Raw genomic sequence first — 23,667 nt, forward strand, 5'->3', positions numbered from 1 at the left:
TTTGGGACCTATTAGATAGATTAATCTGGTGGGATCTCGTTTATATTCTAAAACAAAATGTCTAAACAGACAGATTACACCTTTCCTAATATTCTGTCTCTGGCTGGTCATCCTATTATGGATCGCTTGGGTCATTTTTAGATCCCTGATATTGGATGAATCCACCTTCTCCCCTTCTGTGCTGCTGAATGTGATCATATGGTCCCTACAAGACCAGGTCCAGTCTTTGTGACCAAACTTCGCTTTTATGATCAACAACATTAAATGTGCAGTGAGGCCAAGTGTGAATTTACAATAACAGCCATTTGGTAAATTCAAAAAAGTTCATTTTTTTCTCATTAATGTACACTCTGCACCCCATATTGACTGGAAAAAAACAGGAATGTAGTAATTTTTGCAAATCTGTTAAAAAAGAAAAACTGAAATATCACATGGTCATATGTTGTGAATTCTGTTTCTGGGCTCCCTCTTGTGGTCACGGCTGGTACTGAATGACTTTGGTTTTTGGCTCCCTCTGGTGGCTTTGTGTGTTTTCTACTGGTCTCTGGCCTCCACCTGTTTTCATTAGTTGCAGGGAGGTTCCTATATAACTCTGCTTCTCTGACATTCATTGCCGGCTGTCAATGTAATCAGTGCATTTCTGTTTTCTTCTGACTACCTGCTCCCAGATTCTTCAGGACAAGCTAAGTTTTGTGTTCTCAGTTTTTGAGTTTTTGATTAATTATGTTTTCTAGTCCAGCTTGCTAAAATGTGAATCCTATGCTTGCTGGTTGCTCTAGTGGGCTGAATTTCTCCCCATGTACCATGAGTTGGCACATGGATACTTGAAATTCAGGATGGATTTTTACTAAGGGTTTTCTGCTGACCGTCTAGCTCCCTGTTGTATCTTTCTACTATCTAGCATTAGCGGGCCTCTTTTGCTAAATCTTATTTCATCCCTGCGTATGTGCCTTCCTCTCGCTTCACCGTTAATATTTGTGGGGGGCTTCTATATCTTTGGGGTGATTTCTCTGGAGGCAAGCTAGGCCTTTGTTTCCTCTTCAGGGGTAGCTAGTTTCTCCGGCTGGCGCGAGACGTCTAGAATCAACGCAGGCACGTTCCCCGGCTACTGCTAGTTGTGTTTGGCAGGATTAGGGCCGCGGTCAGCCCAGTTACCATCTCCCTAGAGCTCGTCCTATTTTTGATATTATTGCTTGTCCTTTTTGAGATCCCCAGCCATTGGGATCATAACAGTCATAAGTATTCAGACCCTTTGCTCAGTATTGAGTAGAAGCACCTTTTGAGCTAGTACAGCCATGAGTCTTCTTTGGAATGATGCAACAAGTTTTTCACATCTGGATTTGGGGATCCTCTGCCATTCTTCCTTGCAGATCCTCTCCAGTTCCGTCAAGTTGGATGGTTAACGTTGGTAAACAGCCATTTTCAGGTCTCTCCAGAGATGCTCAATTGGGTTTAGGGCAGGGCTCTGGCTGGGCCAGTCAAGAATGGTCACAGAGTTGTTCTGAAGCCACTCCTTTGTGTGCTTAGTGTCATTGTCTTGTTGGAAGGTGAACCTTCGGCCAAGTCTGAGGTCCAGAGCACTCTGAAAGTGGTTTTCATCCAGGATATCTCTGTACTTGGCCGCATTCATGTTTCCTTCAATCACAACCAGTCATATCCTGTCCATGCAGCTGAAAAACACCCCCATAACATGATGCGGCCACCATCATGTTTCACTGTTGGGATTGTATTGGGCAGGTGATGAGCAGTACCTGGTTTTCTCCACACATACCGCTTTGAATTTTCACTAAAAAGGTCCATCTTTGTCTCATCAGACCAGAGAATCTTATTTCTCATAGTCTGAGAGTCCTTCATGTGTTTTTTAGCAAACTCTATGCGGGCTTTTATATGTCTTGCACTGAGGAGAGGCTTCCGGGCCACTGTGCCATAAAGGCCCGACTGGTGGAGGGCTGCAGTGATAGTTGACTTTCTCCCATCCGCCTACTGCATCTGTGGAGCTCAGCCACACTGATCTTGGGGTTCTTCTTTATCTCTCTCACCAAGGCTCTTCTCCCACGATTGCACAATTTGGTGGACGGCCAGGTCTAGGAAGACTTCTGATGGTCCCAAACTTCTTCCATTTAAGGATTATGGAGGCCACTTTGCTCTTAGGAACCTTGCGTACTGCAGAAATTCTTTTGTAACCTTGGCCAGATCTGTGCCTTGCCACAATTCTGTCTCTGCACTCCTTGGCCAGTTCCTTTGACCTCATGATTCTCATTTGGTCTGACATGCACTGTGAGCTGTGAGGTCTTATGTAGACAGGTGTGTGCCTTTCCAAATCAAGTCCTATCAGTTTAACCCCTTACTGACATCGGGCGTAATAGTATGCCGATGTCAGACTTCCTCCCTTTGATGTGGGCTCCTGTGGTGAGCCCACATCTTTCATTATGTTTTGAACAGCTGACATGTGCCCGCAATAGCCATGGGTGGAATCGAGATCCAGCCACGGCTATTAACCAGTTAAATGCCGCTGTCAAACTCTGAAGCGGCATTTAAATTTTGCTTCTGGCAATCGCGAAGGAAATACGCACACCGGTGACAACTCGTCAGGTGATCGCGGGTCACCGGTGTGTTGGCATGACAATCTGAGATCTCCTGGAAACCCCTATGATTATCAGTGCCGGCTTCCTGTGAGCGCCACCCAGTGGTCGGCGCTCATAGCAAGTGAGTAAATCAGCTACATAGAGATGACCTGAACATCGCCTCTATGTAGCAGAGCCAATCGGGTTGTGGCAGCTTCTAGTCTCCTATGGAGACTATTGAAGCATGCCAAAAGTAAAACAAAAAAGTTTTTAAAAATATAACAATTTAAATCACCCCCCTTTTTCCCATTCAAAATAAAATAAAAATAAAATCAAACATACACATATTTGGCGCCGCTGCGCTCAGAATCGCCTGATCTATGAATAAAAAAAAGGATTAATCTGATTGCTAAACGACATAGCGAGAAAAAAAGTCAAAACACCAGAATTATGTTTTTTTGGTCGCCGTGACATTCCATTAAAATGCAATAACGGGCAATCAAAAGATCATATCTGCACCAAAATGGTGTCATTAAAAACGTCAGCTCGGCGTGCAAAAAAAAAAGCCCTCACCCAAACCGAGATCACGAAAAATGAGACGCTAAGGGTATCGGAAAATGGCGCAAATTTTATTTTTTAACAAAATTTTTTTTTTTCACCACATAGATAAAAAAAGAACCTAGACATGTTTGGTGTCTATGAACTCGTAATGACCTGGAGAATCATAATGGCCGGTCAGTTTCAGCATTTAGTGAACGTAGCAAAAAAGCCAAACAAAAACAAGTGTGAGATTCCATTTTTTTTTTTTTTTTAATTTCACTGCACTTGGAATTTTTTCCCATTTTCTAGTACACAACAAGGTAAAATCAATGGTGTCATTCAAAAGTACAACTTGTCCCGCAAAAACAAGTCCTCACATGGCCATATTGATGAAAAAATAAAAAAGTTATGGCTCTGAGAAGAAGGGGAGTGAAAAACGAAAACGCAAAACTGAAAAAAGCTTCTGGGGTTAATTAAACCCAGCTGGCCTCCAATGAAGGCGTAGAACCATCTCAAGGAGGATCACAAGGAAATGGACAGCATGGGACTTATATATGAGTGTCTGAGCAAAGGGTCTGAATACTTATGACCATGTGATACTTCAGTTTTTCTTTTATATTAAATTTGTAAAAATTTCTACATTTCTGTTTTGTTTTCAGTCAAGATGGGGTGCAGAGTGTACATTAATGAGAAAAATGGACTTTTTTGAATTTACCAAATGGCTGCAATGAAACAAAGAGTGAAAAATTTAAAGGGGTCTGAATACTTTCTGTACCCACTGTACATTTATTCACGCCTGCAGGAGATGTGTTGGCATGACTCGAGCCCTGGTTTCATGGATTCACTCCACGTCATAAATTACATTATGTTTTCAATCTTAAATACCGTATATACTCGAGTATAAGCCGAGAATTTCAGCCCATTTTTTTTTAGGCTGAAATTGCCCCTCTCGGCTTATACTCGAGTCATAGTCAGGGGTCGGCAGGGGAGGTGGAGTGGCAGTACCATGTGACCGCTCACTACAGGAAGAAGCTGCCAGCGCCGGGAAACAGATGTGCAGGGACCGCGCCAGGAGCAGGTGAGTATAAGCAGTGCGCGATATTCTCCTGCTCCCTGTTCCACCGTCGCCAGCCGCCGCTACGTTCCCCGTCCACTGCACTGATGCTCAGGTCAGAGGGCGCGGTGACGCTATTAGTGTGCGCCGCCCTCTGCCTGAGCAGTCAGTTCAGTGGACGTGGAATGTAGCGGCGGCTGGCAGCGGTGGAACGCGGAGCAGGTGAATATAGTAAGTGCCGGGGGCCTGAGCGACGAGAAGTGAGTATGTAGTTTTTTTTTTTTTATCGCAGCAACAGCATATGGGGCAAATGACTGTATGGGGCATCTTATGGGGCCATAATCAGCATTTGTGGAGCATTATATGGGGCAAATGACTGTATGGAGCATCTTATGGGGCCATAATCAGCATTTGTGGAGCATTATATGGGGCAAATGACTGTATGGAGCATCTTATGGGGCCATAATCAGCATTTGTGGAGCATTATATGGGGCAAATGACTGTATGGAGCATCTTATGGGGCCATAATCAGCATTTGTGGAGCATTATATGGGGCAAATGACTGTATGGGGCATCTTATGGGGCCATAATCAGCATTTGTGGAGCATTATATGGGGCAAATGACTGTATGGAGCATCTTATGGGGCCATAATCAGCATTTGTGGAGCATTATATGGGGCAAATGACTGTATGGAGCATCTTATGGGGCCATAATCAGCATTGGTGCAGCATTATATGGGGCAAATGACTGTATGGAGCATCTTATGTAGTCATAATCAGCATTGGTGCAGCATTATATGGGGCGTATTTTATATGGAGCATCTTATGGGGCCCATCATGAACTGTATGGAGCATTATATGGGGCTCCTGATTCAATATGGATATTCAAAAACACTTAACCTACTGATGTCTCAATTAATTTTACTTTTATTGGTATCTATTTTTATTTTTGACATTTACCGGTAGCTGCTGCATTTTCCACCTTAGGCTTATATGCGAGTCATTAAGTTTTCCCAGCTTTTTGTGTCAAAATTAGGGGTCTCGGCTTATACTCGGGTCAGCTTATACTCGAGTATATACGGTAATTCAGATTTTCTCTCCTGAAATGGGGGCGCTAATACTTTCTCTACTCTTCTGGTCTGGACTCATAGTAGCTCCAGTAGTCCACCATAAATGAGTACAACTCCGGTTTAGTGTTGGAGTTCTCCCCTCATACCTATGTTGTTGTTGAGAATGTAACTTTTCATTCTGCATGATAGTTTGATTGTGGTGGGATCGGCCTGCCTCACTTATCTGAGTCTGTAACTCCCTGGAAGTGTTTAGAAAAAGGTTTCAGTTACCAAATACCTGAGATCTAAATTTAAGATCCCTCAGCTCTGCACTATTATAAAAAGTTCTATTTAAATGTCTAATATTTCTTCTTGACATTTATCTGACAGAAAATATTGGTCCTTACGATAGTTTATATTGCTTAGAGCCGCCAAGTCCCATACTCCAATTACTCTAGAGAAGTTTCACCACTACTCATTTTTTTTCCTGAGAATGATTGTTCAGCTTGATCATTTCAGTAGATGTGTTATTGTCTATAGTCACCGTTTTGCCCATTACCCTTTAACTTCTTTAACCCCTCTACATGGATTTGGACTTACACAGAGACCCCTAGGCTTGAAGCCCAGTGTTACCTACTGTTCTGTGGAGTAAGATGGGAAGAAGAATAGACAGATAACCGTGTCAGAACCTAGAGGCCAGAGAAAATAATAACTCAGGAGACATAGGAGTAGTCATTAAACAGGCCGGGGTCACAACAGGAAACAAATACACAAGCCGGGAGCTGAGCACAGAGGACTGAACTAGAGGAGATCAAGGCTGTATCTGGCAGCTTCCGGCAATATGCTTCAAGCTGTAGTAAGGTGTGGTGCTTTCGAACTCCAATTCTGATTGCCCAAGGTGTTCTCAATCTCAGACGGACATATTGCATATGCTTTGGGATTGTCCCAGATTTTGTCCTATTGGATTGTAGTGTTGAACTGCATTGGAGTGGCTTATGGGTACGTTATCCCTAGGGATCCATTGATATGTATATTAGGGTATGTGGAGGAAATATTAACTGACAATACGACTAAAACTGTAATTGCAAGATTATCGTTTGCTGCAAGGAAACTGATTGCAAAATATTGGATTAGAGAGGAGCCTCCGTCCAGACGTGAATTCATTGCTCAAACGAACCACATAATTCAACTTGAGAAAAGTATTTACACCAGGAGAGATGAGCTGAATTTCTTCCATAAATTATGGCAGCCGTGGTTGGATAGGATTAATTAATGTTATACCAGTATATAGTATTATAGAGTACAACTTATGGTAAACTGGAACTCTGTTTGATATTGTCAACTATGGACGAATTATTGTTTGCTCCTGATATCGTCTCCATCGGGGGGTTAATTTACTGTAAAACATAAAATGAGTATGAATGAACATGTGATCTGTTGTAAATCTTGTTATGGTTAATACAAATTTATCTGATTAAAAAGGTGTGGTGTTGTGATCCTCATGGCGGAGGATCGCAAAAAGATAAGCAAGTATAGCAAAAATAGGACAAGCTCTAGGGAGATGGTAACTGGACTGACCGCGGACCTAAACCTATCCAACACAACTAGAGGTAGCCGGTGAACGTGCCTGCGTTGGTTCTAGACGTCTCGAGCCAGCCTGAGAAACTGTCTACCCCTAAAGAGAAAGTAAAGACCTCTCTTGCCTCCAGAGAAATAATTCCCAAAGATATAGAAGCCCCCAACAAATATTAACGGTGAGGTAAGAGGAAGGCACATACATAGGGATGAAATGAGATTGAGCAAAAGAGGCCCGCTAATACTAGAAAGAAGAAAATAGTACAGGGATCTAGGCGGTCAGCAGAAAACCCTTACACAAAATCCATCCTGAGATTACAAGAACCCATGCACCATCTAATGGTGCATGGGGAGAAACTCAGTCCACTAGAGCTACCAGCAAGCATAGGAATCACATTTTAGCAAGCTGGACAAGAAAACATGATGAACAAAATGCACAAAAAACTGAGTAAACAAACTTAGCTTGTCAGAAGAAACTGGGAGCAAGGTAGTCAGAAGGAATCTGAGTAGCACTGATTACATTGACAGCCGGCAACAAATGGAAGTGAAACTGAGCTATATAGGAACCTCCCAGAAGATAACGAGACAGGTGGAAGCCAGAGACCAGCAGAATAACACGCAAAGCCACCAGGGGGAGCCCAAAGCAAAAGTCACACAGTACCACCTGTGACCACAAGAGGGAGCCCAAAAACAGAGTTCACAACAGTACCCCCCCCCCTTGAGGAGGGGTCACCGAACCCTCACGAGAACCCCCAGGGCGATCGGGATGAGCCATATGGAAGGCACGAACTAAATCGGCCGCATGAACATCAGAGGCGACAACCCAGGAATTATCCTCCTGACCATAGCCCTTCCACTTAACCAAATACTGGAGCCTCCGTCTAGAAATACGAGAATCCAAGATCTTCTCCACCATGTATTCCAACTCTCCCTCAACCAGCATCGGAGCAGGAGGCTCAACCGGAGGAACCACAGGCACCACATACCTCCGCAACAACGACCGATGGAACACATTATGAATAGCAAACGATGCTGGGAGGTCCAAACGAAATGACACAGGGTTGAGGACTTCCAAAATCTTATAAGGACCGATAAACCGAGGCTTGAACTTAGGAGAGGAGACCTTCATAGGAACAAAGCGAGAAGACAACCACACCAAGTCCCCAACGCGAAGTCGGGGACCCACGCAACGACGGCGGTTGGCAAACAGCTGAGCCTTCTCTTGTGACAGTTTCAAATTGTCAACCACATGATTCCAAATCTGATGCAACCTGTCCACCACCACATCCACTCCAGGACAGTCAGAAGGCTCCATCTGACCCGAAGAAAAACGAGGATGAAACCCCGAATTACAAAAAAAAGGAGAAACCAAAGTAGCAGAACTAGCCCGATTATTAAGAGCAAACTCGGCCAACGGCAAAAAAGCAACCCAGTCATCCTGATCCGCAGAAACAAAACATCTTAAATAAGTCTCCAAGGTCTGATTAGCTCGCTCAGTTTGGCCATTCGTCTGAGGATGGAAGGCCGACGAAAAAGACAAATCAATGCCCATCTTAGCACAAAAAGTCCGCCAAAATCTAGACACAAACTGGGATCCTCTGCAGAAACAATGTTCTCAGGAATCCCATGCAAACGAACCACAGTTTGAAGAAACAGTGGAACCAACTCGGAGGAGGAAGGCAACTTAGGCAAGGGCACCAAATGGACCATCTTAGAGAAACGATCACACACCACCCAGATGACAGACATTCTCTGAGAGACAGGGAGATCTGAAATAAAATCCATGGAAATGTGCGTCCAAGGCCTCTTCGGGACAGGCAAAGGTAACAACAAACCACTGGCACGAGAACAGCAAGGCTTAGCCCGAGCACAAATTCCACAAGACTGCACAAAGGAACGCACATCCCGCGACAAGGAAGGCCACCAAAAGGACCTGGCCACCAAGTCTCTGGTACCAAATATTCCAGGATGACCTGCCAATACCAAAGAATGAACCTCAGAGATGACTCTATTGGTCCATCTATCCGGGACAAACAGTCTCTCCGGTGGACAACGATCAGGTCTATCCGCCTGAAAATCCTGCAGCACACGTCGCAAATCCGGGGAGATGGCAGACAAAATCACCCCTTCCCTAAGGATACCAGTCGGCTCAGAATCTCCAGGAGAGTCAGGCACAAAACTCCTGGAAAGAGCATCAGCCTTCACATTCTTTGAACCAGGCAGGTATGAGACCACAAAATCAAAACGAGAGAAAAACAACGACCAACGAGCCTGTCTGGGATTCAGCCGCTTGGCTGACTCGAGATAAATCAAATTCTTGTGATCAGTCAAGACCACCACACGATGCTTAGCTCCCTCGAGCCAATGCCGCCACTCCTCAAATGCCCACTTCATAGCCAACAGCTCCCGGTTACCGACATCATAATTCCGCTCGGCAGGCGAGAACTTTCTTGAAAAGAAGGCACATGGCTTCATCACAGAGCCATCGGAGCTTCTCTGCGACAAAACCGCCCCCGCTCCAATCTCGGAAGCATCAACCTCAACCTGGAAGGGAAGTGAGACATCTGGCTGACATAAAACCGGAGCCGAAGAAAACCGGCGCTTCAGCTCCCGAAAGGCCTCCACAGCCGCAGAAGACCAATTAGTAACATCAGAACCCTTCTTGGTCAAATCCGTCAAAGGCTTAACAACACTAGAAAAATTAGCTATGAAGCGACGGTAAAAATTAGCAAAACCCAAGAACTTCTGAAGACTCTTAAAAGACGTAGGCTGCGTCCAGTCACGAATAGCCTGAACCTTGACAGGGTCCATCTCAATAGTAGAAGGAGAAAAAATGAAACCCAAAAACGAAATCTTCTGGACTCCAAAAAGACATTTTGAGCCCTTCACAAACAAAGCATTGGCCCGCAGGACCTGAAACACCATCCTGACCTGCTGAACATGAGACTCCCAGTCATCAGAAAAAAACAGAATATCATCCAGATACACAATCATAAATTTATCCAGATATTCACGGAAGATGTCATGCATGAAGGACTGAAAGACTGAAGGAGCATTAGAAAGTCCAAAAGGCATCACCAAGTACTCAAAATGGCCTTCAGGCGTATTAAATGCAGTTTTCCATTCATCACCCTGCTTTATCCGCACAAGGTTATACGCGCCACGAAGATCTATCTTGGTGAACCACCTAGACCCCTTAATGCGAGCAAACAAATCAGTCAACAATGGCAAAGGATACTGAAATTTGACCGTGATTTTATTCAGAAGGCGATAATCAATACAAGGTCTCAGGGAGCCATCTTTTTTAGCCACAAAAAAGAAACCTGCACCCAGAGGGGACGAGGATGGAGGAATATGTCCCTTTTCCAAAGACTCCTTTATATAACTCCGCATGGCAGCATGCTCTGGTACTGACAAATTGAAAAGTCGTCCCTTAGGAAACTTACTACCAGGAATCAAATTTATAGCGCAATCACAATCTCTATGAGGAGGAAGAGAATTGAGCTTGGGCTCCTCAAATACATCCTGGTAGTCTGACAAAAACGCAGGGATTTCAGAAGGAGTGGATGAAGCAATTGACACCACAGGAGTGTCATAATGAACTCCCTGACAACCCCAACTTAACACAGACATTGTTTTCCAATCCAGGACTGGATTATGAGTCTGCAACCATGGCAGACCCAGCACGACAGTATCATGTAAATTATGCAGTACAAGAAAGCGAATCACCTCCTGATGAACAGGAGTCATGCACATGGTCACCTGTGTCCAGTACTGAGGTTTATTCGTAGCCAATGGTGTAAAATCAATTCCCCTCAGAGGAATAGGGAATTTTAAAGGCTCCAAATCTAAACCACAGCGTCTGGCAAATGACCAATCCATCAGATTCAGGGCAGCGCCTGAATCCACAAAAGCATTAACCGGATAAGTTGACAGGGAACAAATTAGGGTAACAGACAAAATGAACTTAGGGTGTAAAGTACCAATGGTGACCGATTTATCAACTTTTTTTTTGCGCTTAGAGCATGCTGATATAACATGAGCTGAGTCACCACAGTAAAAGCACAACCCATTTTGCCGTCTATAATTTTGCCGTTCACTTCTGGTCAGAATTCTATCACATTGCATAGTCTCAGGTGTTGTGAATTCTGTTTGTGGGCTCCCTCTGGTGGCTACTGGTGGTACTGGCTGACTTCTGTCTTCTATCTCCAGTGCACCTGTTCCCATCAGGAAATGGGAGTTTCCTATATAGTCTGGGTTTCCAGTCATTCAATTGCCGGCTATCAATGTTATCAGAGTCCTTCTGTTGCTTGCTACCTGCTCCAAAGTCTGCTGATTCAGCTAAGTTGGATCATTTGTATTATTTGAATCTTTTGTCCAGCGTGCATTTATATGAACCTTGCTGCTGGAAGCTCTAGTGAACTGAAATGACCACTCCGGTGTCATGAGTTGATATCGGAGTTTAATGTTATTTCAGGATGGTATTTTGTAGGGTTTTGAGTTGACCGCGAAGTCCTCTTTTGTATTTTCTGCTATCTAGTTAGTGGGCCTCTCTTTGCTGAACCTGTATTCATGCTACGTATGTGTTTTCCTCTTAACTAACCGTCATTATATGTTGGGGGCTACTATCATCTTTTGGGGTTTCCCTGGAGGCAAGCCAGGTCTGTGTTTCCTCTAATAGGGGTAGCTAGATCTCCGGCTGGTGCGAGACGTCTAGGGATAAAACGCAGGTACGCCCCCCGGCTATTGTTAGTTGTGCGTTAGGTTCAGCATCGCGGTCAGCTTAGATTCCATCATCCTAGAGCTAGTCCTGATTTTGCCTATGTCCCTGCCATTGGGAACCATGACATTCAGGTGTCTGTTCAGAAGACACCGCCAAATGGTGCACAGGTTTGCGCTCCCGCAAACGCCGATCAATCTGAATGGCCAAAGTCATTGACTCATTCAGACCTGCAGGCGTGGGGAACCCCACCATAACATTCTTAATGGCCTCAGAAAGACCTTCTCTGAAATTTGAAGCCAGGGCACACTCATTCCACTGAGTAAGCACCGACCACTTCCGAAATTTCTGGCAGTACACCTCTGCTTCATCTTGTCCCTGTGAGAGGGCCAATAACGCTTTTTCGGCCTGGATCTCAAGGTTAGGTTCCTCATAGAGCAATCCAAGAGCCAGAAAAAACGCATCCACACTGAGCAATGCAGGATCCCCTGGAGCCAATGCGAATTCCCAATCTTGAGGGTCACCACGAGAAATGATAATCTTAACTTGCTGAACGGAATCACCGGAGGAACGAGATTTCAAGGAAAGAAACAATTTACAATTGTTCTTAAAATTCAGGAACCTAGATCTATCTCCAGAAAACAACTCCGGAATAGGTATTCTAGGCTCAGACATAGGACTGCGAACAACAAAATCCTGAATACTTTGAACTCTAGCAGCAAGGTGATCCAGACTGGAAGCCAAACTCTGGACATCCATGTCAACAGCTGAACTCAGAGCCACACCAAGATTAAGAGGAGAGAAGCAGCCACACAGCAGCTAGAGACACGGCAGCAAAGGGGAAAAAAAAAAAATTCTCAAGGCTTCTTTTCTCCTGCTTCTGCCATGCAATTAACACTTTGTGGCCGGCTGTACTGTTGTGATCCTCGTGGCGGAGGATCGCAAAAAGACAAGCAAGTATAGCAAAAATAGGACAAGCTCTAGGGAGATGGTAACTGGACTGACCGCGGACCTAAACCTATCCAACACAACTAGAGGTAGCCGGTGAACGTGCCTGCGTTGGTTCTAGACGTCTTGAGCCAGCCTGAGAAACTGTCTACCCCTAAAGAGAAAGCAAAGACCTCTCTTGCCTCCAGAGAAATAATTCCCAAAGATATAGAAGCCCCCAACAAATATTAACGGTGAGTTAAGAGGAAGGCACATACATAGGGATGAAATGAGATTCAGCAAAAGAGGCCCGCTAATGCTAGAAAGAAGAAAATAGTACAGGGATCTAGGCGGTCAGCAGAAAACCCTTACACAAAATCCATCCTGAGATTACAAGAACCCATACACCATCTAATGGTGCATGGGGAGAAACTCAGTCCACTAGAGCTACCAGCAAGCATAGGAATCACATTTTAGCAAGCTGGACAAGAAAACATGATGAACAAAATGCACAAAAAACTGAGTAAACAAACTTAGCTTGTCAGAAGAAACTGGGAGCAAGGTAGTCAGAAGGAATCTGAGTATCACTGATTACATTGACAGCCGGCAACAAATGGAAGTGAAACTGAGGTATATAGGAACCTCCCAGAAGATAACGAGACAGGTGGAAGCCAGAGACCAGCAGAATAACACGCAAAGCCACCAGGGGGAGCCCAAAGCAAAAGTCACACAGTACCACCTGTGACCACAAGAGGGAGCCCAAAAACAGAGTTCACAACAGTGTGGTGCTTTCCAATTGGCTAAAACAGGGAAGAGATTACTGCAGCTGACAGCACACACACCCATACTGCCAGACTAGATGGTACTACAGACACCAGGCACCCTAATCTTAGTGGCTGGGAAGAGCCTGCACCGCCAAGAGCTTCTGGTTCCAACCCCACCTCTGTTACTAGCATCGCCTGCAGAATGAGTAAGGCCGTGTCTGGTGTCCGAAGCAGACATTGCAGGAGCAGATCGCAGAGGAGATGGGGCACACCATTTGCAGAATCCCTAATATGGCAAAATTGCAGAAAACCAGATCTGATGAAATCCCTATAAAGTGACTCCATTTTGTAAATTATAACCCTCAATAAATTAATCTATAGGAATAGTGACTATTTTGACTGCACTGCAGCTTCCAGATATTAGCACGCGCAGTGAATGTTGGAGAGTGAAAATTGCAAATATCCCAAGTTATTACCCAACACATAGTGCCCAGGAGATACACATGCCGTAAAATAAGTGGTTTCGTCTCACTATAGTAATGCCAAAAGCATGGATGCTTAATGTGGTTTGAGCACAGTCTAGTAAACTGACATTGTCTTGGTGAATAATTTAATAATTTTTCATAACTTGCCATTTTTGCAGACCGTTTACCGGTAAGTAGAAATGTTCAAAAATGTAGAATTCAAGGATGTTTTATTCTAAAATAATAATTGGTTTTATTCTTGGCAGATGACCGTACCAGGAGATCAGCAGGACAGCTCACATCTTCAATGTTTAAATCAGATAATCTTGAGATCCCACAGGATACAATTGAAGTGAATGCCATTACTCCAAATATACCATCATCCCTTCACAGCAAAGATCTGTCATCTGATCATTTGGAACAGGTCCTGTCTTCTGATTCATTACCGACTACTAATGAAAATCAAAGTCACAAAATAAGCATTAAAAATCGAACTGCTCCTAAAGCAAAGAAGCCATTTTCATTTTCAGAATATGGAAATAGTTTTCCCCTAGAAAAGTCATTTCTCAAACAACAAAAACTTCACAAAGCAGACAATAGATTTTCTTGTTCCAAGTGTGGGAGATGTTTTAACTACAAATCAGATTTTGTCAGACATCATAGATCTCACACAGGGGAGAAGCCTTTTTCCTGTTCAGAATGTGGGAAATGTTTTAACCACAAAGCGAATCTTGTTAGCCACCAGAAAACCCACAGAGGGGAAAAGCCTTTTTCCTGTTCAGAATGTGGGAAATGTTTTCTAGCTAAATCATTTCTTGTCAGACATCATAGATCTCACACAGGGGAGAAGCCTTTTTCCTGTTCAGAATGTGGGAAATGTTTTAACCACAAAGGGAATCTTGTTAGCCATCAGAAAACCCACATAGGGGAGAAGCTTTTTTCCTGTTCAGAATGTGGGAAATGTTTTAACAACAAAGCGAGTTTTGTTAGCCACCAGAAAACCCACACAGGGGAGAAGCCTTTTTCCTGTTCAGAATGTGGGAAATGTTTTAGCCAGAAATCGAATCTTGTTAGCCACCAGAAAACCCACACAGGGGAGAAGCCTTTTTCCTGTTCAGAATGTGGGAAATGTTTTACCAGGAAAGCGAATCTTGATAGCCACCAGAAAATCCACACAGGGGAGAAGCCTTTTTCCTGTTCAGAATGTGGGAAATGTTTTAACCAGAAATCGAATCTTGTTAGCCACCAGAAAACCCACACAGGTTGAGAAGCCTTTTTCATGTTCAGAATGTGGGAAATGTTTTGTGAAGAAACCATCTCTTTCTAGCCACCAAAGAATTCACACAGGGGAGAAGCTTTTTTTAAATTCGTAATTGTTTTTGCATAGTCACATACAAGTGCTTCTAACTAAATTAGAATATTATCAAAAAGTTAATTTATTTCAGTTCTTCAATGCAAAAAATGAAACTCTTAGATCACTCTGTAATGACTAATATATCTCAAGCGTTTATTTCTGTTGATGACTATATCCTATAGCCAATGAAAACCCAAAAGTCATTATGTCAGGAAATTAGAATAAAAACACCTGCAGTGGCTTCCTAAACGTTCAAAAAAGGTCCCTTAGTCTGTTTCAGTAGGCTCCACAATCATGAGGAAGACTGCTCACTGGACAGATGTCTAGAAGGCAGTCATTGACGCACTCCTGAAGGAGGGTAAGCCACTGTAAAATATTAGTATTTCAATAATAAAAAAATATATAGATTACTTAACATATGCAGGTTCTAACTAGCAAATAGATACTCTGTATATTGAGAGAATGAGTTAATTCTGAGGATTTTGGCCGATACATCTGTTCTCTGTTTGTCAGAACTATAGGGCTTTTGTCAGAACTGTCAATATGTGGCTATTTGGAGATAGTAAATGGTTCTTAAAGCTCACAGGCTATATGCTTAAGCATTTCAAAATGAGGCAATGTACAAAAAACTAATATGCATATTCCGCAAGTTACTAGTGTTCTTCTAATATGGTAGAGGCTATGAACATAGCGGCAGAACATCTTATGTTGTTATGAGACAGGAAAAATAGAAACCAATGTAAGTCTATGGGTCAAAATAGTATATAAGCCGACCTAACTCTTGTTCAGGAGATCTCTCATACTTTACGAATCTCCAACCCGGACCACATCAACTTCAAGACCATATGGAAGAACCACTGAATGCTTGTTTTCTCTTTTATAATCTAATACTTATTTTTGGGTGCTATGAACTTTTCATCATTTTTGTAATCACTTTTTGAATAAACATTAAACAAGATTTGTTTTATCCACATAATTCAATATTGCGTTCCTTTCTATCCTCACCGTGCTCTTACTTAAAAAAAAAAAGTAAGAAAGTGTTATTTTTTCTAACATTTTGGGGAGCCCAGCTAAATCTGATTTTTGTGCTATTTTGAGTGGATTCCTTTCGATTGCACACAGGGGGAGGAGAGCTCTGCTAAACACCTGTTGTTCAAGGTGCAGAAATTCCACTACAGTATTTCACTTTTAAGGATCAGACAGAGCCTACAGAGGAGTGAAGATTTGTGTCTCCAACCATAAAGAGCTGCATGTGTCCCATACAGGCGGAGGTCTGAGGAGTCAGTAAAGGTACGGAGGACCATCCAATGACGGTTGGATCAATCCACTGGAGGAAAAGATATTCCATAGGTGAGAAAATGGATTTTATTCATGATTATTCTAAGAAAAGTAATATAGAGTTTAAGTTTGTTCATAGCCATACAGATTCACAATTATGGTCTAGTTTGTATAGCCAATGTGAAGCAGAGAATCTTAGGATTAATCAGAGGTTTTTCTCAGTAAAACAAGTTACAAAGAAGCTTCAAAATGTCACACACATGGTCCGAGTGTACAATAATTTAGTCTTTGAGAAAACTGAAACACAAATACATAAAGCATGTACTATCACACAAGACATTGGTCATACTGACACACAAGGTAACACACAAGAGTCTGACGGGGATTACTTAGATTGTCGAAATTGTTTAATATTGTCAGAACATAATGAACAATTGGAAGATCAAATTGATACTCGAGCAGAATTATTGTCCAAATTGCACCAAGATATAAAAAAGGCTTCTGTTGTTACACGATCAAACAAACAGGAAGACAATGCCGCTGCATCATTTGTACCAGACACACAAAATCCAGATGTTTCAGTAGAAGATTTATAAGCAGATGAACTACAACAGAAAAAATTCCATGACAGAGCAGCACAAATTAATCTGAAAATACACGATCAGTTAATGAAAATTGTAAAAGACATTCCAAACTTCAATGACAAGATGGATGCCTTTTATAGTGCGGACATTTTTGAATCAAACACAGATAAGTTCAATCTTAATGATGAACAAAAAAACAAGATATTTAAAGTATGGTTACCCTCACATATGGGAAAAAGGTTACAGACCACACCCAGATTAAATGATAATGAATTGACGCATAGCACAAAAGAAGATAGACTTATACAATTAATATTGTTTACAACCGGCGAAGCCACTCCTACAATTGATGTCCTGGAAAATGTACGAACTAATATTAATGATGACCCATTTGCATTTTTGGTAAAAATTTGAACAGGACTTTAGGATGGTGATGGATCTTAGGCCTCATCTGGAGCCAACATCCATGATCAGATTTTTTTGTAAAAAAAAAAGTTCAAATATTTAGATCCTGCCTCAGAGCAATTGGCTAGTGCTCAGCCATCATTGCAAGAAGCAACAGTTTTTGACTAAAATAGCTGTAGTTCATGAGAAAGAAGTCAGCTGAAACCTAGACCCACAGTAACATCCAAGAACAGAGATTACATTGATCATAGAGGTAAAAATACTACACAAAGGAACAATATCCATTGTTATTTTTGTGGTATACATGGACACTTAAAATGGCAGTGCAGAAAATTCTTGAGAGCAGAATCAGAGACAGGTACACAAGGAACAGGTAAGCTTGGAAGGGAAAATGGACTCATGCCAAAATCATCCACAAAACCTTCCGCACCTCCATTACATTCTTCTGCACACACTCAGACTGACAACAGACAAACGCACTCACCGTATGCACCATTAATCAGACAGATCAGAGAGATGACCGTGAAGGAGACTGAGTCCAGGGACAGAATTCCAAGTGCTTTTAATAAGGACATTGGTCTTCTCCCATCTCCTCCATCTTCTGACAATCACAGACTACTCCTACACCCCATCTATTGGAATTTGTGACTCGTTACATTGGATGACTGTGGAAGGCCATTTATCAAATGAAATTTAGCAGGACAGAATGTTGTATTTCTTATTGATACAGGAGCTCAATTACGTGTTACAAATCTGGATTTGAAGCTACAACCAGATTCACCAGTTTGTACTATTGTTGGTTTTAGTGGAAAGGTGGAACTACAGCAACCTTAGTTATCAATGTGACGTTGGAAATACCTAGTTCTTTCAAAACAGGAATTGACATTTGCTATTGTCGTGATTCTGAAAATATATTTGGCACAGATTTTGTGCAGAAATTCGGATGGGTAGTCGATCTAGGAAATCAAGTGATCCGGAAAGATTCTAATGGTTGTAAACCTGTAGTCATTGATCCTAGTGATTATAGCCATGTTGGAAGTATTTGCTTAAATGATGTTGTGTCAATAGATCATTTGTGGCCTGAAACTGGTGGTGATGAGTTACTGACAGAAATTGTACAGCTTTTTCCTTTTCTTTGGGCTCTGTTCAGGAATGAGGTTGTTACAATGAAGGATGTTGTTGTAAATGTTGAAGGGCGAGATCTTCCACCACAACGTCAGTATAAATTGCCTCCAGAATCAATTGATTCTAGGTCAAAGATCATACAGGAATTGTTAGATCAAGGTGTCATCCGAAAGGCTAATTCTGTCAGTAACAATCCTTTGTGGTGTCTTAAAATCTGATGGTTCTTATCGAATGATATTGGAATTGTGGATGTTTAGCAAACATACTCCCAGTGTAGCACCCATTGTTGCAGATACTCATGACATGATGGCAAGGTTCAATGCAGAGGCAAAATACTTCTCTGTACTGGACATCAGTAATGTTTTGTCAGTATACCTCTTGAAAAGAGTTGTCAGTACAAGTTTGCATTTACTTTCTTGGATGAACAATATCTGTTTTGCAGGTTACTTCAAGGAGCACACTTGTCGCCTAGTGTTTTCCATCAGGCCACGTTCACACTTTGCGGGTTCCTCTGCGGGTTAATCCCGCAGCGCAATTGATAATCTGCAGGGCAAACCCGCTGCGGTTATCCCTGCAGATTTATCGCGGTTTGTTCCGCGGTTTCCGCTGCGGGATTACTCCTGTACTATTGATGCTGCATATGCAGCAATATGCAGCATCAATAGTAATGTAAAAAATAATAAAAATTGGCCTTATACTCACCCTCTGACGTCGCGATCTCCTCGGCGCTGCACCCAGCTTTGCCGACAAGGACCTTCGTGACGTCACGGTCATGTGACCGCGGCGTCATCACGGTCATGTGACCGCGACGTCACCACAGGTCCTGTTCGGCACAGCAAACCGAAGACCGGACGCCGCGGGCAGCGCTGAGAGGTGAGTATAGCATCATTTTTTATTTTAATTCTTTTTTTTACACCAAAATATGGTTCCCAGGGCCTGGAGGAGAGTCTCCTCTCCTCCACCCCGGGTACCATCGGCACATTATCCGCTTAACTTCCCGCAACGTGGGCACAGCCCCATGCGGGAAGTTAGCGGTTCAATGCATTTCTATGGGTGCAGAATCGCTGCGATTCTGCACCAAGAAGTGACATGCTCCTTCTTTTTTTCCGCAGAAAAGCCTCGCGGCTTTTTCCGCGGAAATCCGCAGCGTGGGCACAGCGGGTTTTGTTTTCCATAGGGTAACATTGTACTGTACCCTGCATGGAAAACAGCTGCGGATCTGCAGTGTCAAAGCCGCTGCGGATCCGCGGCAAAACCCGCAACGTGTGAACATAGCCTCAGGCGTTGGAAAAGGTATTATCTAGATTTTCTAGGCCAGATTGTATTTTCCAATATGTTGATGATATTCTGTTATCTATTGAGGATAAAGAGTCACATGTTTCTCTTGGGACAGAATTGTTTGAGCTGCTGCATGATGCAGGGTTGAAAATGAAAACACCAAAAAGGTCAAATTGATGCAGACTGAGGTCAGGTTTTTTGGAGTTTTGTTGAGTCCAGGAAAAAGTCAGCTACTGCAGAAAAGAATACAGGCAATTGCTTCTCTACCAATTCCAACATCACAGAAGGCATTGTGACATTTCGTGGGTCTTATGAACTTTTCAAGGCACTTCATTGAATATTTTGCAGACAAGTCCAGGCCTTATAATAATTATATAACAAATGTATACGTGCCAGTAGCGCTTCAAACCAGGTATGTTCTGCAGCGAGTATGGGTACAGTACCATGTCTGTGCCAATGGAAATAAGCAAAAAGTAAATTGAGTAACTCGCGCTGGAAGTAGATATATACAATATCCACTATGAGGACCAGAGGTGGAAAAAGAAATGATTATACTAACTAGCCAAGGAAATAGACAGTGCAAAACTAGTAGGACGTATCTAGTATCTTTCTTTGAATCTATTACAGAAACATTCTGAAGTACTGTGGCTGGAAAGAGGAAGATGCATGCACGGCAAATACCTTTTGTAGATATGATGCTGGTAGCAAGTCTCTAGTCCTTCAGGCAGTCTTTATCCTGCATCTCGTTGCGGCCACAGTAGATCTTGAACGCTGCCTTCTGAGGAGCGAGCTGTGGACACTGCCCCGGCCGGTAGCAAAGTGTCCTGCGCCCGCTTCCTCTGTGCGGTGAAGTAGCGCTGCTGGTTTCAGCCGTTAGGTTCTCTGCATCAGGGACCTGAAGAAGGTACACGTTTGTTACCGAGACTTCCTACCAGCATCATATCTACAAAAGGTATTTGCCTTGCATGCATCTTCCTCTTTCCAGCCACAGTACTTCAGAATGTTTCTGTAATAGATTCAAAGAAAGATACTAGATACGTCCTACTAGTTTTGCACTGTCTATTTCCTTGGCTAGTTAGTATAATCATTTCTTTTTCCACCTCTGGTCCTCATAGTGGATATTGTATATATCTACTTCCAGCGCGAGTTACTCAATTTACTTTTTGCTTAAGTCCAGGCCTTTGTATGATCTTTTAGAAGGTGAAAATAGTGATTACTTTGGTCCTTGGGGTGAAGAACAACAAACTTAATTTGAACAATTGAAAATGAATTTGCAAAAGTCACATGCTTTGTCCACAGTAGATCCTTCGGCTCCATTTGCTTTGCAAGTACACACATCAGAGACATCTGTGTCTGCTGTGCTGCTACAGTTGTAGGGAGAAGAGTGGAGAATTTTGGGCTATTTTTCTAAGCTTCTCTCACCTGTTGAAAGAGGTTTTGAGACCTGTGCAAGATACTTGGTAGTCTTATACTTTGCAGTTAAAGTAACTGAACACATTGTTGGGTTCAACAAAATCACTTTGCAAACTCCTCATTCTACACTAAAACTTCTCTTTGAGAATAATATACCAGGTGTGTCATCACAGAGATTTGCTCATTGGTTATTGTCATTGTCTCCCAAACAAATTGAGGTAGATTATAAGGCCAAATATGTTCTTCCTCAGTTGATGCAATATGAAGGGCAAACTCATGATTGTCTACAGTCTTTTCAGGATCCTAGTCCATCGCTTTTCAGACGGAAGCCAGAGGCAACAGATGAACCAATTTTTGTAGATGGTTCCAGATTTTATTCAGATGGGCACTACTATTCAGGATATGACATTATTTATCCCAAAAGAGGACAGGTTGTAAAACACAAATTACTGTGTCATTTTTCAGCTCAAAGGGCAGAGCTAGAAGTGATAAAAATGGTACTACAGCTGAACGAAGCTGATGATCAGTGTCCCATTGTAATCTACAGTGAGAGCTCCTATGTTGTTAGATCACTGACAGATTATATGCCAGTTTGGGGAAAAGAGGTTATGTAGATTCTTCTAATAAGACTCTTGTACATAGTGACACACTGAAAACAATTTTTGAAATGGCATCAAAAAACCCTAATGGTTTTGTTATTGTCAAAGTCCCTGCCCATAAAAAATCTGATGAATGGAGGGAGCAGGACGTGTCTCCATTAAGCTCCTCTGCTGGCTGTAGTTTTTCTACTCAATTTACAGACTTTTTTGCCCATCCATCGATTCAGAGGGCTTCTAACATCTCCTGGCTGACCCGGAGGACTACCCTGCCTCATCTGACTGAAAAATTGGCACTACACTGCTCTTTTTATCTGAGGCCTGTATGCGGACTTGGGGCCTGCTGGAGACGTACGCTTCCCGCCGGCAGTGGGCTATATGCTGCGCCGGATCTGGAGTTCCTCCGCACGTGAGATCTTAGCTCACCGCCCGAGAAGTCTTCCGGTGCCTGGGGGACTGGGGTGCAGCACTGAGAGGAGGTAAGAGGAGCGGCGGGGAACGCACTCCCTTACGGCCTTTCTGGCGGCGCTTCCCGTGGAGCCATTTGCCCGCCGTGACCATCACAGTTGCCGCACTCCCCGCAGTGGACCCGCATCGCAGCGCCCCTTTGAGGTAGGGCACACCTAGAGCGGTCGCACTCCATCTCCAGCCGCCTGAGTCGCTGGTGCAGATCGGTGAGAGCCGCGGCACCTATTACCAGCGGTCCCGCCTGGAGACACCTGCCATAGACTCTGCTGGACCTCCCCACCATCCGCCCTGGTCTCTTGGTGTCGGCGGTTCGGGTGTTCATAGTTACCTGTGGGTGGTCTGAAAGCGGAGGGGTGGCTTACCTTGACGGAGCGTGCTATCACCCGGGGCCGGAGCTGAGTGCTGGCTGAAGACGGCCTTGAAGAGGCGTGGATCCAGCCTCATCCCCTCTGCCTTCTCTTTTCCCGCCACTCGCCGCCATCTTGGCTCCTTGGAGCAGGATCTCTGGAGCTTGTGTTCTAAGGAGGAAGAGGTCTTGTTTCCTGGAATTGAGAGCTTGCTCCCTGCTGCCCCATACCCAAGATAATAATAATAATATAAAAGTTTTGAGACTCACTGTCCCTTGCCTTGGTCTTCTGTACCTAGGTCATCCTTAACTATAATTTCATTTTGCTTAGTTTTTTCTTTTTTCCTTTTATTTCGTTTTTATTGGAGGTATTACATGAACTCAACCTAAAACAAGACCGACATCTACTGGCCAAACTACTAAATTACATTTTGCACGCAGCCAGTGATGAAAATTTCTTCAATGAAAGTCTATTTTGTGGTGCCGCTTCGCCATCTAGTGGTAACATAAAAGAAATATGATTTACTTCTCTTCTTGTCCTGTCACTATAGTAGATCTGGTGACAACCTTCTTCTGTATTCAAACTAAGACAATGCACAGCTTCTCTCAACTACATTTTCTGATGTGATGACCTAAATGTGACACTGGCGCACAGGTGGTGATCTTCAAAGCGAGCGCTATATCTAGCTAGAATGGTCAAGATTCATAAAGAGCGCAGCAAATCTTCTCTTCATACTACAAAACAAGATAAACAAAATGATATGGAGAAATTCCTAAAACACAAACCTTCGCTAGCCCGGTCTGCCCATAAGATCTCCCGCTCTAACGCAAAATCGGATGACCCTGGCGAAGACTTAGAATCAAGTGATGAAGCTTCAGGAAGTGACACTACTCAGGTAGACTCGGGAGGAATTTCAAAATCTTTCCTTAAAAAGGCATTAATTCAAGCAATGAAACCGCTGATTGCAGAAGTCTCCGGCCTACGAGAAGATATTCAACAAATTGGCAATAGGGTGGAGTCTCTGGAGGCTACTCAGTCTTCTCTTATAAGTCATTCTAACAAAATTAAAGACCATCTGGACTTCCACAAGTCTCAACTTAACATGGTATCACTAGCTATAGAAGACCAGGAAAACCGGAGTCGCAGAAAAAATATTAGAATT

General features: G+C 43.1%; 1 protein-coding gene across 1 annotated transcript in view; it reads left to right on the forward strand.

Moving 5' to 3' along the window:
* Positions 1–23,667, forward strand: part of LOC143766631 (uncharacterized) — a 51,680-nt gene that overhangs the window by 8,794 nt on the left and 19,219 nt on the right. Inside the window, exon 7 of the mRNA XM_077254437.1 lies at positions 13,924–16,361. Within this exon, the coding sequence (XP_077110552.1) occupies positions 13,924–14,924 (1,001 nt within the window). The 3' untranslated portion in view covers positions 14,925–16,361. The remainder of the gene's footprint in view (positions 1–13,923; positions 16,362–23,667) is intronic.

The sequence above is a fragment of the Ranitomeya variabilis genome, chromosome 4 (genome assembly GCF_051348905.1).
Source record: "Ranitomeya variabilis isolate aRanVar5 chromosome 4, aRanVar5.hap1, whole genome shotgun sequence".
Taxonomy (NCBI): domain Eukaryota; kingdom Metazoa; phylum Chordata; class Amphibia; order Anura; family Dendrobatidae; genus Ranitomeya; species Ranitomeya variabilis.